General features: G+C 43.1%; 1 protein-coding gene across 2 annotated transcripts; it reads left to right on the top strand.

Annotated features, from left to right (window-relative positions):
- Positions 1–4913: 4913 nt before the first annotated feature.
- Positions 4914–12996, top strand: LOC132991151 (CD209 antigen-like protein C). 2 transcript variants are annotated; one of them, XM_061059774.1, is made up of 6 exons: positions 4917–5114; positions 6521–6649; positions 8615–8812; positions 8943–9118; positions 10219–10334; positions 11924–12996. In XM_061059774.1, exons 1-6 carry the CDS (start codon positions 5006–5008, stop codon positions 12102–12104), a joined length of 909 nt encoding a protein of 302 aa, XP_060915757.1. In that variant the 5' UTR covers positions 4917–5005; the 3' UTR covers positions 12105–12996. The 2 variants fall into 2 exon arrangements, with proteins under 2 accessions (XP_060915758.1, XP_060915757.1); XM_061059775.1 differs by lacking the exon at positions 10219–10334 and having other exon boundaries at positions 4914–5114.
- Positions 12997–16689: the final 3693 nt, after the last annotated feature.

Genomic DNA, 16689 nt, shown 5'->3' on the forward strand with positions numbered 1-16689 from the left:
TAGTTGCTCTGAGTGCAGTAAAAGATTTAGCCGTAAGGCAGACATGACCAGACATATGAGAATTCATACGGGAGAGAAACCTTTTAGCTGCTCCGAATGTGGTAAAACATTTCAACAAAAGTCTCATATGAAAGTTCACATGGCACGTCACAGAGGGGAGAAACCCTTCAGCTGCACTGTTTGTGAGAAGAGATTCATTTGGACCTTTCAGTTAAAAAGACACAAGTGCTTTGGTGGTCAGGCTTCAGAGACTCATGAAAACCAAACTGATCTAAACAGAGAGGAAGAACTAGAGGGAGCAAGGAACTCCGATCCAGAGAGACATTTACATCCAGAGATTGAGGTCAAGACTGAAGACTTTTCTGAACCTGAGACTGATGATATTTATGATGATTGGACGGAGACCAAAGAACATGAGTCAGGTGTCAACACTGTGGACAACATAGAAGACAATATAACAGAAAGTGATATTAAATCACTCTGCTGCTCTAAGTGTGGTAAAACATTCAAAAAGAAAAGGTATTTGACCACACACATGAAATATCACACTGATCAGAAACGCTTCAGCTGCTCTGAGTGTGGTAAAAGGTTTTCCCGTAAAGGATCTCTGACCAGACACATGATACTCCATTCAGGAGAGAAACCATTCAGTTGCCCCGTGTGTAGTAAAAGATTTAATCAAAAGGAGTGTCTAACAATTCACATGGCTCATCACAGAGGGGAGAAACCTTTCAGCTGCAGCGTTTGTGACCAAAGATTCTCTTGGCCTTTCCAGTTACAGAGACACACTCGTGTTGGCTGTCCTGCTTCAGAGACTCATGAGAACAAAACTGAGCTAAACAGAGAGGCAGAAACAGGAGAGGACTGTGTAGGACCAGAACAAGCCAGGAACTCGGATCCAGAGAGACATTTACAAACACAGACTGAGGTCAAGACTGAAGGTTTGAACTCTGTGGACAGAATTAAAGATAAGGGACCAAAGACTGAGGAGAAAATTATTAGCTGCTCTCAGTGTGGTAAAACATTCAAAACAAAAGCTAGCGTAACCCGACACATGAGAATTCACACTGCAGAAAAAACGTTCAGTTGTTCTGAGTGTGGTGAAAAATTTATCTATAAGAAAAGTCTGACCAGACACATGGTAAGTCACAGAGGAGAGAAACCAGTCAGTTGCTCTGAGTGTGGCAAAAAATTCAGCCGACGATCTTATCTTGCATCTCACATGGGATACCATGATGAAGAGAAACTCCTCAGCTGCTCTGAGTGTGGTAGAAGATTTAACTGTAAAGGAGGTCTAACTGCACATATGATGACTCACAGAGGAGAGAAGTCATTGAGTTGTTCTGTCTGCGGCAAAAGATTTAGCAGTACAGCAAATATGACCAGGCACATGAGAATTCACACTGGAGAGAAACCCTTTAGCTGCTCTATATGTGTTAAAACATTTAAACAGAAGTCTCATCTGAACGTTCACCTGGCACGTCACAGAGGTAAGAAACCCTTCAGCTGCACTGTTTGTGACAAGAGATTCATGTGGACTTTTCTGTTAAAAAGACACAAGTGTGTTGGTAGTCAGGCTTCAGAACCCAATGAAATCCAAACTGAGCTAAACAGAGAGGCAGAAACAGGAGCTGATGGAGAGGACTGTGGAGGATCAGAACAAGTCACCAACTCGAATTCAGAGAGATGTTTACATCCAGAGATTGAGGTCAAGATTGAAGACTCTTCTGAACCTGAGACTGAAGACTTTAATGTTGATTGGAAGGAGACCAGAGAACATGAGTCAGGTTTAAACTCTGTGGAAAACATAGAAGCTAAGATCATACAGATACATAGCTGCTCTGAGTGTGGTAAGACATTCAAAAAGAAACATAATTTGACCACACACATGAAAAATCACTTGGAACAGAAACGCTTCAGCTGCTCTGAGTGTGGGAACGGATTCACATGTAAAAGATCTCTGACCAGACACATGATAATACATTCAGATGAGAAACCGTTCAGTTGCTCCGAGTGCAACAAAACATTTAATCAAAAGCATAGCCTTACACTCCACATGGCTCATCACAGAGGGGAGAAACCCTTCAGCTGCAGAATATGTGACCAAAGATTCTCTTGGCCTTTCCAATTACAGAGACACATGCGTGTTGGCTGTCATGCTTCAGAGACTCATGAGAACCAAACTGAGCTAAACAGAGAGGCAGAAACAGGAGCTGATGGAGAGGACTGTGGAGGATCAGAACAAGTCAGGAACTCAGATCCAGAGAGACATGTACAAACACAGACTGAGGTCAAGACTGAAGACTCTTCTGAACCTGAGGGAGATGATTGGAGGGAGACTAGAGAATTTCAGTTAATTGTAAAATCTGAAGACTTTTATGAGATTTAACAGCAGAAACTACTCTGCTGCTCTCGTTGTAGTTACACAATCAGCTGGAGTTATGTTCACGAGGGAGGCACACAGAGAGGAAACTCTCACAGTAGAGGAAACTTTACTGTTAAAGAATGAAACAAGTACTTTTGTCAAAGGTGGAAAAACCCTTGGATACCACTCTCTTATTCTTTTAGTATCACAAGTTATTTATTTTGTCTTTTAAATGTCCGGAAATTTGGATTATTCTTCACTGTAATTTCCCAGAACCCAAACCGAAATATTGATCATGTGTTGGTTTATATGAATTCATTTCTGGATGTTTGTAAATAAATCTGTTGTCATTTCTCTGTTGATCATGTTAACATTGAACAATATGTACAAACTAAATGTAACTTTGACAAAGTGTCTAGCTGGTGTTTATTTATTGACAGCTGTGATGAAATCTGTGTGGACGTACAAACATCTCCAGTTACTGATGCAATCTTATAGTGGGTCACACTCAGGGTCACTCTCTGTGGTTCAGAGTTACCTCTGCTCTAACTTACTGTAGCTCACTACCTGGGCCTCAAAGCAGTTACAGCTGCACTGACAGGGGTGACTGTTACCATGACAACCAAGCTCACTTTGTTAAACGCTTGGTTACATTGCAATCTTGGTTCTCTGAGTGAAGAGGTTGTCCCTTCACCAAACATATTTCCAATATGGGAATTGATTCCATTCAGGACAAATCTTTAAGACACACCACTCCCATGGCTGCATGCAAGAGTATAAAAGGCCCATGTCCGCATGCTCCTATGATTTATATTGATTGACACCGTATCCGAGTGGCGTCTTTGTGAAGGGACAACCTCTTCACTCAGAGAACCAAGGTTAAAATGTAACCAAGCGTAATCTATCGTATCAAGGTTGTCCCTTCACCAAACATATTTCCAATATGGGACCCTTTAAGACACCCCATGAGGAGACTGAGTAGACAAGAGCAGAACTGCCCTGAAGACACCCACTGGTCCCCAGCTCTGATATATGAATGAGACGTCACTGCCAAACCAATGCTTCCACTCAAGTGAAAGAATAAAAACCCTTTGTGTAAACTATATACCCATTATCCCACACTGCCCAGTGTCAGCGGTCCGGAGTGGGCCAGATGACCCACACATGTCCAACCTCGCCAGAAGCAAGTGATCGATGAAGGATAATCGGGGCACAAAGCACTCGCACCCAGCTTATATCACAATGCAAATACACCAGTAATCATAAACAACTGCTCTCTTAAATTATAACAGAATTTATTTAAACAAAGCAACATCAATCCAAAATCAATTAACTTAATCAAACAAATAAGTATTACAAACAACAAGCAAGAAAAGTAAATCTTCAAAAGAAAAGATAATTTTTCCTCAAGGAAAATCTCTTTTAGGATTAAAAATTTGGATTACTGTGCATTAACAGTGCAATAAAGCTGGTTTTATTGAAGGTCTCACACGGGGCACCATTTGTTGGGGTTTTATCTAGTCAAATTTGGTTCTATTAATAATTATATTTAATTGTTTATTAATATAAATAACAATATTAAAACACACTTTAAAGATCGTCATATACTTAGGAGGGTTGTCATGATACCTGAATATAAACTTTGATACTATCTAGTAATCTAGTAGGGCTTTCACACTTTGACACTACACGCCTTATTGTGAATAACTCTTATCCTTCATCAAATCAAAACGGATGAGTCATCAAAACATTCACCCCCCCGTACAGTGTGTGTCCATCGAGACATGAGCTAATCACACCTATTTGGTTTTTTTAACCAGGCTGTAAACATGTTAATCTTTGCTGTAAAAACAGGCTTTTTAGAATGGGTGTGTATGTGACTTCCTGTGCTTCTGCAGCCAGCCTCTAGTGGACACTCCAGGAACTGCAGGATTTTACACTTCAGCATCGGCTTCAGTTTTAAACACCGGAGGTTGACTCTTGGTATGTGCTCATGCACGTGCTGTTAAATTAAAAGTCACACCGCCCTCTACTGGTCTGGCCTGTGTACTGCAGTGTTTAGACTTTTTGTGGATTAGCATGCACAGCGGTTGATATCAAAATGTTGGCCTTTTTTGAAAACGTAAAACATTTCAGTTTTCCGAGATAATTTCTGTGAACGTGAACGTGGTCGTAGATTTATTATTGAATTCATTGATTCCTCACATACAGTTTTGTAAACTTTATTATGAAAAAGGGGAAACCAATTACAAGTGCAAGAAAAACCAAACATAGACAACATGGACTCAGACACTGAGTTTAAACAAAAACAACAACAACAACAAACAAAAAGAAGGGAACTTATAAATATGATGACTTTCTAAAGGTGACTATCTCTCACTGTTTTATTTTATGTGTGTGTTTATGTGTGCTTTAGCTTTTAAACCGTAAACCTTGCGCAAACTTTTAACAAGCTTTTATTTTCCTAAACAAAACAGGAACGGGTACTACTTCCTGTGTGAAACTTGACGTCAGCTCATCTCAGGGCCGTCTGGATATAAACGGGGAGAGCAGGGAGCAGCCTCACTGGGAGAACTACGCGCCTCTCTGAAACTTTCCACAGTCATAGTTCCCCTCCTGTCTCGTTCCTCTCCCACTGAGATGTCGACACCCGGGGGGTCTCTGCCCTGCGACGGGATGTACTCCAAACTGATAGACGACGAAGCCTCTTACGACGAGCTCAACCGCAGGCCAGATGTTGGACACAGCGGTAAGAATTCGCCACAGAGAGAGAGAGAGAGACTTGATTAACAACATCTGTATTCCTTCATCACAGCTGTGCACTCTGTGTTTAAATCATGTTATCTCCTGTTGATCCAGTCTGATATTTACTTCACTTCAACATGTCAGACGGTGGACTGAAAACTACATGCACATATTTCATTTGATGCGAGCAACATGTTTGTACGAGCCCCTGAAGTCCCAAAAAGTAAAAAAAAACAAAAAAAAAAAAACTTGTTTGCACAAGTAAATGTCTTGTGAGCAGTATATTATCTTATGCCCACAGGATAATTTCCAGAAGTTATCCTCAAATCATGATGTTAAACAATTTATTATTTTCTAATATAATTATTTTGTGGGCACAAGATATAATTTTTTATTTTTTGTGAATTCAGGGCTCCATACGTTTCAGAAAAGTGAATATCTTGTTTGCACAATGTATATTGTTTTTGGGTCTTCAGTCACTACCCATCTTACTGATTGGATCTTTAATATTCTTAGGAGTCGGTCCAGATATCCTTAAAAAACGAGTATTGACAGAAATGTTTTTATACGTTTTCAGTTCTTGATTCGTGTGGAGTCGATCTTCCCGCCGACTCTCGGCCGCCTTACATCCAAACCCATTAAAATGTTTTCCTTCCCTGCGTTCTGCTTTGTTCGATGATTCTAGTTCAACCAGATTGTGCACATCTCAGAAAACACTCTGACATGTTTAACGAGTCTGAACAGAGCCGAGAGAAGAATATCTTTATAAAGAAAGAGTGAGTCATCAGTCAGTGAACATGAGGTATATGGAGCTCATAAAACAGAAGATGAATACATGAAGCTTTCCATGAAGCTTTTTGATTATCTGTACAGGAGCACAGAAACATTAAACTCACTCATCGTCTGATCGCTCCTGTCAGAGCAGACAGGGAGTGAGGAGTTACTTTAGGGCGTTTGTGTTTGTAAGAGTTGAACTAAAGACTTTTTCAGGAACAGTTTAAGATTTCTGCGGCCATAAAGGAAGTTCTCTCTACATCACAAAACCACCTCTTCTCTATTTGTCACTGAGCCCCCCCCATGTAGTCCAGACCCTGGTGGTTGTGAAGCAATTGACTCGTTAGTAAAAAAAATTTTTTGTTGGATGTAAATAAGAGTGGATCAAGAATAGATCCCTGTGGCACCCCAGCACTGATTGAAGAGGGATTTTATGCTCAGTGTGAATCCAGTAACTGTGTTTAATGCTTTTCATCTTTTCATTGATATGAGACGAATTAGTGAAGATTACCTAGTAGACGATAACGTTCACATTTACAAGGCTCATTGTGACTATCTTTTTAAGTCTTATTCAGTATGTGGAAAATGTTATTTTTTATCTGTATTAATATCCTGTCCCCACTTCACTACCTCCAGGTCACCCAGTCTCCCACGTCAGAGTAATACCCAGGCCGAGTGGCCCCGTGTTGTACCGCCTCGCCACCATCTGCCTGGCTACGCTCTGTGCCATCCTGCTGATCTCCGTCATAGCCGTCTCTACACACTGTGAGTACAAACACTGACTGAAGTCTCTCATGTGCTTTTCTTGTTTTGTGAATTATGTAAGTTCAAAATCACGTAATGAAGCACAAGGGGGCAGCTGTTGATCAGTGGTAGAGTCAGCCATATCTCAACTGGTAGGTCAGGGGTTAGATCACCAGCTTGTCCGATGTGTCCTCGGACAAGACACTTAACCCCAAATTGCTCCCGCTGCTTCGTCAGCGGTGTGTGAATGTGTATGAATGGATGAGTTAATACTGATGGACTCTTTACTCAGCGGCCTCTACCATCAGTGTGTGAATGTGTATGAATGGATGAGTTAATACTGATGGACTCTTTACTCAGCGGCCTCTACCATCAGTGTGTGAATGTGTATGAATGGATGAGTTAATACTGATGGACTCTTTACTCAGCGGCCTCTACCATCAGTGTGTGAATGTGTATGAATGGATGAGTTAATACTGATGGACTCTTTACTCAGCGGCCTCTACCATCAGTGTGTGAATGTGTATGAATGGATGAGTTAATACTGATGGACTCTTTACACAGCGGCCTCTACCATCAGTGTGTGAATGTGTATGAATGGATGAGTTAATACTGATGGACTCTTTACACAGCGGCCTCTACCATCAATGTGTGAATGTGTATGAATAGATGAGTTAATACTGATGGACTCTTTACTCAGCAGCCTCTACCATCAATGTGTGAATGTGTATGAATAGATGAGTTAATACTGATGGACTCTTTACTCAGCGGCCTCTACCATCAGTGTGTGAATGTGTATGAATGGATGAGTTAATACTGATGGACTCTTTACTCAGCGGCCTCTACCATCAGTGTGTGAATGTGTATGAATGGATGAGTTAATACTGATGGACTCTTTACACAGCGGCCTCTACCATCAGTGTGTGAATGTGTGTGAATGGATGAGTTATTACTGATGGACTCTTTACTCAGCAGCCTCTACCATCAGTGTGTGAATGTGTGTGAATGGATGAGTTAATACTGACGGACTCTTTACACAGCAGCCTCTACCATCAGTGTGTGAATGGATGAGTTAATACTGATGGACTCTTTACACAGCAGCCTCTACCATCAGTGTGTGAATGTGTGTGAATGGATGAGTTAATACTGACGGACTCTTTACACAGCAGCCTCTACCATCAGTGTGTGAATGGATGAGTTCATACTGATGGACTCTTTACTCAGCAGCCTCTACCATCAGTGTGTGAATGTGTATGAATGGATGAGTTAATACTGATGGACTCTTTACACAGCAGCCTCTACCATCAGTGTGTGAATGTGTATGAATGGATGAGTTAATACTGATGGACTCTTTACTCATTGGCCTCTACCATCAGTGTGTGAATGGATGAGTTATTACTGATGGACTCTTTACTCAGCAGCCTCTACCATCAGTGTGTGAATGTGTGATCTATTCCTAATAGATCTAAATTGTCTTAAAAGTCTTTATGTCTTTATTTAATATGATTAAATATTTTACCACATTAGAAAGGATGAAATTACACGATGCGCCTGCTGCTCATCATGCTGAACAAACTGATTTACAAACAGTATGTTTAAAAACGCAGAATGAGCAGATTCAGGTTAAAAAAAAAAGAAAAAAGAGGATATAGAGGTTTGAGCTTTGCACCGTTGACACTTCAGGCATGTTAGCCAATAGAGTGACGCTGATGTACATGTTAGGTTCGTGTGTGTGTGTGTGTACGATTGTTGTGTACGAGCTGCTTCTCCTTTTGAAGAGCGTATGAGATAAATGCTTCCAGCTCAACATGTGAAGGGAGAAGAATCTTAAAGTGAAGATTCTCAGGTGTATTTAGAGTGTTATCTGCCCTGCAGAGGTTAAAGTAATACACTGAGGACAGACGTTGTCATCGTGACCGTTAGCTTAGCTGATGTTACCAAAGATGCGTTTGGTATAAACCTGAAATTTTCTTGTTTATTCCACAGATAAAAACAAATCTCAGGGCGGGGCTGAGGCCACCGCAGAGGCACAGAAGCAGACGCAGGACTTTAACGTGTCGGCTCTGACCGTCACCATCAGCAAACTGCAGAAAGAGAGGGAGGAGCTGCAGAAACAGAGGGACGAGCTGCAGAAACAGAGGGACGAGCTGCAGGCCAAACTTGATGCTAAGCCGACTGCAAAAGGTTCCTTTGGTTACAGATATATGTCAGCTTTCATCGCCTACACAGCGTGACTTTGACAGAGTATGATGTATATCTTAGATCTACTTACCAGTTGCCTCCTCTCTCTCTCTCTCTCTTTGTGTGTCATCAGCTCCTGACGTGGTCAGACCGACAACAAAGGCTCCGATCATCTGCCCGCCGGACTGGCTGCTGTTCAACAACAGCTGTTACTTCATCTCCAGAAACACGAGGAGCTGGCCAGAGAGCAAGTCGTTCTGTGAGAGCAAAGGAGCCTACCTGGCCATCATCCACACCGCTGAGGAGCAGGTACACAAAGTCCCCTGACTGACATCAACACTCAGCTTAGCTGAATGCAACATGACACCACATGAAGGTGGTCTTGTTCCTTTAAAGGCTTAATCTTAATCTTAATCTTAATCGATTTTTTAAACTTAAATGTAGAAATCAAGTATCTCCTCTGAAAATAACTCTGTGAGTCATGACTGTCTACAATGGTTGTAACACCCGAGTCCCACTGTCTGTGATGTTTTCAGAGTTTTCAGAGTCCTATCTTCACTTTGTTTACATCGCCCGGATGGCCGGCTGACTCCTCCCCTCGTGTATAAAAGTTGTTTAATTGAGGGACTAGAGAAAAGAAGAATAACATACTGTACTCACTGCTTAACTGTGTTTCTAGATCACGCTCATTTCAGGTAAATTTACATGCAGTGTGAAGATACCAGCATAATAAAGATCGCTAGCATTAGCATGCTAACACAACAATGCAGCGCAAGTTGTTTTGGTTTCATGCTGGTGCTCAAGGGCGACATCTGCTGGATCAAAAAATCACATATTAAGCCTTTAATGTCTCACACTCATCAAAGAAAAGTTACACTTCTTTGAGGCTACAGTCCTCAGTGTCATGTTCTTAGCTCAGCTGACTAAAGTCAGATCAATAATCACTAACTAAGCCGTCATGAGCGCTGCTTACTTGGAGTCATTGGTGAGTCTGTGTTGGCCGTGTAGTAGTAGTTATATCGCCAGTTTCTTGTTAATGGCAACTGAAAGCCAGCGTGTTGGAGCTGGAGACGATAAACATTGAGCAGTTGTTGATTAAAATGAAATGATTGCAAAGAAGAAAAAGAGAGGAGACATCGGGGGACGGCTGCTGAATCAGTCGAGCCAGAGGACTGGGACCAATCACAGGGCTTGTTGTCTGTGTCCTTTAAACACATTTATGAGGAGGTGCACGTCAGCTGATTGTCTTTAATTACAGAAGCACAGTGATTGGCTGAATTATTTTTGATCAACTTTTCTTCAGCTGCTTCATGAAAAGTTTCTTACTACAAAGTGACTCAGTGATGAATGTGTGTGTGTGTGTGTGTGTGTGTGTGTGTGTGTGTGTGTGTGTGTGTTTTTCCTCTCAGACTTTTCTGTGGGATCTTCTACCCAGAGGTCACTGGAACTCATTCTGGTTTGGGATCACTGACGGGGACACGGAGGATCATTGGAAATGGGTGGATGGCAGCAGTCTGGTTGGAGGGTAGGTGGTCTGAGACAGCCGGAGTAATGGTGTCGCATGCAGGACAGCATCTATTCCACAAGCTTCTAAAAGCTAATCAAAGTATCGTTTGGTAAAGCCTTGATTTAAAGAAACAAATATGTCACATTAACATAAAAACGAAGCTTCTTGCAGCCCGTACAGAAGGTTCAGGGTGTTTGGGGTATCAGATCTTGAATGGGGCCCGGGTCAACCATTAAAGTGACAGTGAAGTCCTCTGGCTCCAGAGAGTCTGCACACACACACCGTTAGACAAACACACACATACACAGACCATTGGACTTTTTACCTCGGTTGACCTCTTACATACCTGCAGACTCTGGCACAGGTCTGAGCCTGGAGCTGCACAGGGGGGGGGCGTTGGCCTAGTTTCCACTGAGTGAGGCCAAAACAAAGAGAGTCAGGAGGTTAGAGAGGCGGGACATAATACTTCCTTGTTTTCTTCTAGTCATCCCAGGACAGATTTATTTGGTGACCTTGAATCTAAAAAGAGTTCTTTGGATTGGCTGAAAAAAGAAACCCGTCTAGAGGAACCTTTTTTTTAAAGATTTATTTTTGGTCTTTTTCTGAGCGATAGGACAGTGGATAGAGTCAGAAATCAGGGAGAGAGAGAGTGGGTAATGACATGCAGGAAAGGAGTCACAGGTTGGATTTGAACCTGGGCCACCCGCTTGGAGGACTACAGCCTCCATACATGGGATGCGTGCACTAACCACTGCACCACCAGCGCCCCTAGAGGAACCTTTTTGAGCTCCTGCTTGCGTGCGTTATGTCAATTATACGGAACGTTTTTGACACCTTAGCGGGTTTAAGGAGCTCAAAAAGCAGTGCAGTCCTTCAGTGTGAATCAGCCCCATGGAGTATTTAAAAGGAGGAGTGGAGAGCAGTTTAGATCTGTTGACTTGATGGCAGTTTGGTGTTCACTCAAACCGATCATCGGCAGCCTTTATTAAACTTTCACTGTTATTGTTGTTTAGTCAGTTTATTCAAAAAGTGAACAATCTGAAGAAGACTCACTGAAGAGTTACACTTTGAGAAGTTCCAGATGTGACATCTGATTCTGTTGCACTGCAGGTGACCCTGACCTTTGACCTCGGAGCCCAAAAGAGAGCGTTGGAAACATCTGTTTCCTCCATTTTGTCCTCTTGTCTTTGATTTTTTTCACTTCTGCTGAAACCACAATATTCTTGTTCTTCTTCCCCCGATGTTTCCTGTTTTTTCTCATAATCATCAGGTTCCTCTTTTTGAGAATATTTCTTGGTGACTAACCTGTTGACTAATCATTCCTCTTTGTCTCCTGACGTTCCTCCTCTTCCTCCTCTTCCTCTTTTGTCCTGCAGAGATCTTTTCATCACCTTCCTGCTCTCCGCAGCGTTTTCTCTCTGTTGACATTTTTTTAATCATTTATCGACTTAAAGCTTCAAACTTTAGCGTCCAGCTGCGACCCCGTCCACTCTCTGAACACATCGCCCTGTCGCTCGCTCGGTCAGCGTTCTTAATAAACTCTGATTTCTATTTTTTGAAGACTTTGAATAAACATCTGAAATGTTTTTCTCTTTTCTGTTCCGTAGTTTCTGGGAGGAGGGCGAACCAAACAACCACATCAACGAGGACTGTGGCTACATCGTCAAGACGCGAGTGTTAGAGCGAGTGGCGATCCGGAGCTGGTACGACGCCCCCTGCTCCATGAACCTCCCCTTCATCTGTGAGAAAGAGATGAGCACCGCAGCCAGCACGGCCGTGCCGCACTGAGACGTCCACACACCTCTGACCCACGGCTCCTCTCTTTTTAAACAACATGTTTAAAGCTTACACACTGAGCCGTTCTAAAGTCGGTTTGGATCCCTGTGCTAAAATCAATTGGGGGGGGGGGGGGGTCCTCCAACCAGCGCTCATCGCCATCACATCTGCCAGAGTCCTGACGCTTCCTCCTCTTCCTGTTTCTTCTTTCTCTCCTAAAGATCATTCCTCTTCTTTTCTCTTTCTTCACTTTCATTGGTTTTCACAGCGATAATGCTGCGACGCTAAGCAGGGCAACGAGAGTGAGTGCTGTCGGATGGGGCCCCCTTAGAGAGGTTTCCTGTCATTGCAAAATGTTCACAGTTTGGGTCGCTGATTTGGTTGAATGTATGTCAGCCCTCAGGGGCCCCCCTACTGGTCTGGACGTGCAGCGTGCCTCAGGGACTTATTGAGTCAAACTTATTGTCAGTCAGGATTCTATAATCTGCAGATATAATGATCAACATCCCATAAATATGAAAACATAAGAAGTCACACTGATGTCACACTTCCTGCCAACACGCTCACAATCACCTGCAGTCGTTACTTTACACGCCGAGACTCCGCCCAGTGTTTAAAGGCGGAGTTACACTCATGTAACCTAAATCAGTCTAAATGTTGTTTTGATCACCTGTACTGATGATCCTGATCCACCAGGTGTGTCTACATTCATGATGTCATACTTTAACTTAAATAACAAATTCACATCATGTAACTCTGCTTCTTATCTCCTTATATAATGTTACAAAGATGATGAGTCAGCATTTCAGTAAATCAGTCTGTCATGCTTCATACTCATTGACGTTAATTAAAATGTGTGTCCTGTGGATCTTGTAAATAAAGAATCAGAGTCATTAAAGTCTCACCTTTCTCCTCTCCTGTTTTTTTCTCCGCGTTTTAAAAATATCTACACTTGATCGACGCAGTCTAACTTTCAGTCAAGCTAACGACAGGCTGAGAGCTGAGGCGGGTTTTAACCGTCTCCACAGACACAAGGAGCTGGACGGAGAGGAGCGCTGAGGAGCAGGGAGCGTGTGATTCATGTCATTTATCTTTCTTCAGACGTCCCCTCTGTGATAACGATGACTATGAACTCTTTATGATCTAATATACCGGATTATTTCATGTTTCATGTTCATGTAGAAATATTTGGGTTAAATCAGCAAAGGTCACATGATGACCTGTTGTTGTTTGCAATGTCACACCTGAACGCTCTTTTAACCGTTTTAAACACGAGATGCACGGTGAAACTCTCCGTGAATCTGTGATGAACTTTGTGAGATTTACCGCAGATCAAATTGGACGTTAAATCGATGCCTTGACCAAACGCCGGAGTGGTCTCTGAAACGTCTGTATGAGGGTTTCTCTGGTTTCCTAACAAAGTCAAGTGAAGTCAGTGAACTTAAAATGCTAAACATGTTTTTGGTTATTTTCATGTTTTCACAGCTCGCAGGACTTCGAGGTTTCTCTCTGCTCTGTCAGCTTTTTATTCAGTTATCTGATTTGTTTTATTTATCTTATTTATTAAAATCATTATTAAGACAAAGTGGACTCAGTGTTTCTTTCAGCTGCTCGTCTGCTGTGCTCCTCTTTGTAGTGTTCTCTGTTGGCCAGCAGGGGGCTCCACCTACATGAACAATATGTTGACTCTTTATAAGAGTGGATGTGTGCTGGCCTACAGCTCCAGCTATGGCGTGCAGTGTGACAGTGAAAAGAGCGCCATCATGACACGAGCAGCTGTAGTCAGATATCAGGAACGACCTGATGATGATGATGATGATGATGATGATGATGATGTGCTGTATGCTTAAACTAATATGCTGGAGCGCTAATTTCTGCTGTGCACACACAGAGACGATGTTGGCTTACATCATAAGGGGGGGGGGGGGGGGGGTCTGATGATGGATGAGTGCAAGTCAAATGTTTGTTTCTAATAATGTCTCCACTTTTCATGACATGAGGAAGAGGAGGAAGAGGAGGAGGTTGTTGGGTTTGTACTCCTGCGTCTCTCTTGAGCTCGTTACTGCAGCTCGTCCTCTTCTGTCACAGCTCATTAGGATTACAGGCCGACACACAAACCAACAGCGTGTGATCCATCCACATCAGAGAATCAACTTTAAACGTTCATGACCCAGAGACCCTCACAGAGCAAACCGTTACACCGCGCCCACCTGTCAATCAGGTCAGCTACACGCCTTATTGTGAATAACTCTTATCCTTCATCAAATCAAAACTGATGAGTCATCAAAACATTCACCCCCCGTACAGTGTGTGTCCATCGAGACATGAGCTAATCACACCTATTTGTTTTTTTGAACCAGGCTGTAAACATGTTAATCTCTGCTGTAAAAACAGACTTTTTAGAATGGGTGTGTATGTGACTTCCTGTGCTTCTGCAGCCAGCCTCTAGTGGACACTCCAGGAACTGCAGGGTTTTACACTTCAGCATCATGAACTCAAATTGAAATAAGTTTTCCTAAAAACTCTGTTTGCTGTAAAGAGTTACTAAAAATATAAATATAAGTTCTGCCGGTGGTTTTGAGCGTCTTGCTTTAGCGTGAGAGCGACCCTGCTGACATCACACCGCTGTGTTTTGATGCGGCGCTCCATAACACCGCTGTGGCTCTGTGATGTCATCAGGCCCGAGCCACACCCTGATGCATCAATTACTAAAAAAAGACGCGTCCCCGAGGTGAGGCTTAATCTGAAAGTCCTCATTAGAGAAGGCCATCAAACATCACCGATGATCTCAACGTGCTCCCATGATGCACTGGGGCAAATGATGGATTGGCAGGATATCAAACCAATGAGGACGAGGCTTAGAGCTGCAGAGTAGTAACCAGGCGGTGGAGTCTGGAGGTAAACATTCCCCTCAAGTGTTTGAACGTCTTAAGAAGACAAACGGCCAGCTGGCATGCCGCGGACATCGTGAGACAATTAAGATCATCTGATGATTTCTGTTTTCTAGTAAAAAGCTCTTCTGTTGGCCGAGGACGATGATGGAGGACGCTCACAAACACAGAGCTGAAGAGCTCCTCCTCCTTTGCTTCACCTTCACCTCGTCTTTAAGTCATCGGCCATTGTTCCCCCGACGGCTTCAATGATGGTCGCCTGAACACCGCGCAAACACATGGACGAGGAAATGTTTTAGACATCATATGAGCGTCAAGCTAAAGCTAGCTAGCTAAACGTATCGTACATGAAATCTGCCTCGTCCACAGGGGGCGCCAAAATCCACCCAAACCAAAAGCCCCTCAGAGGAGCTTTCATAAAAAAGTGATTCCTGGTGACATCAGAGTGGGCGTGGTTTATGAAATGTGGTAGTAAAACTCTGACCCCCCCCCATTAGAAAATAAATGTCTGCTCGAGAGCCCGGGACCTTAAACTTCAGCATCTCCTCCCAAGTGTCCTTGAATTAGACCTTGAATCTAAACCCGCCCCAGGACTCCAGGACTCTGCTGCCCCCCCCCCCAGAGTGAAATAAAAGAGCACATTAACTTCTCCTTTGTCAGATTATGACACATGCAAAGTTCTCACCTTTCCCTCGAGGGGAAAAAAATAACAACCACAAATCAGATTACAGGATGTGAAAGGGGCGGAGCTAAGGCCGTAATCTTTGACTGGAGACCAATAGCTGCTCTCTTTCCTAACATGGCTCGACCACAAAGCTCCCTCTTGTCTGTTTCTCTGTCGGCATCTGAATTTAACGACCTCGTCCGCGTCTCTACCTTTCATTTACCTTTTTCTTACCTTACCTAAGTCTTTTAAAAAGTCTCACCCCGTCTGTTTTAGGGTTTCAAACTCTGACCATCCAGCCTTCATGTTTCTCACTCTGCTTCTTAACTCTGCGTTTGACTCTTGATCCACTGTTCTTCCTCGCTCTCGCTGTATGTCAGGTGTGACGCACGTTTCGCCTGACCTGCTCTAATTCCCTAACGAGATTGCCCGTTCCCCGGATATCCCATTAGACCCTGATTACCCGGGCTCAGCTCATTAGCTCTGACAAACCACTTCGCCCGTGTCAACCTCCAGACCGTGTACCGCACTCCTGCATCCTCACATTAAAAAAATAAATCACTATAATGCCCAGAGTGCAGTACTCCTTCTTGTCCAGCAGGGGGACTTTGATTTTGAGAAGGAAACACAAAAAGAATGAAAGTCATGAAGTGCACCTGAAACACCTCCATGTGCTTCTTGTAGAGGATGATGCACCCTTTGCTCTTTGACTCATAGTTTGTGTGTTGTGTGTAGTTTGTGTGTATTTCTTCTCGGCCGGCCTCGTCTTCTCTGCAGACTTTAAACTCCTCTCTCATATTCTCACATTTCATCTCCACCTGTTGCCTTTCTCCTCTCGCCTTGTTCTTTTCATGTCTTCACCTGCTCTTGTCTTTTGACCTCATAACCTGATTTTCTCTGACCAATCGGTTTACCTACCGCCTCTCGCCCTGCTCCCTCTCCCAGTCTCTCTCTCTCTCTCTCTCTCTCTCTCTCTCTCTCCTGCTCCTTCCCTCTCTATTTCCATCTTTGAGCTTTATCCCTTCATCCCTTATCTCCTTCA

This window comes from Labrus mixtus, chromosome 16 (assembly GCF_963584025.1).
Source record: "Labrus mixtus chromosome 16, fLabMix1.1, whole genome shotgun sequence".
Lineage (NCBI taxonomy): Eukaryota > Metazoa > Chordata > Actinopteri > Labriformes > Labridae > Labrus > Labrus mixtus.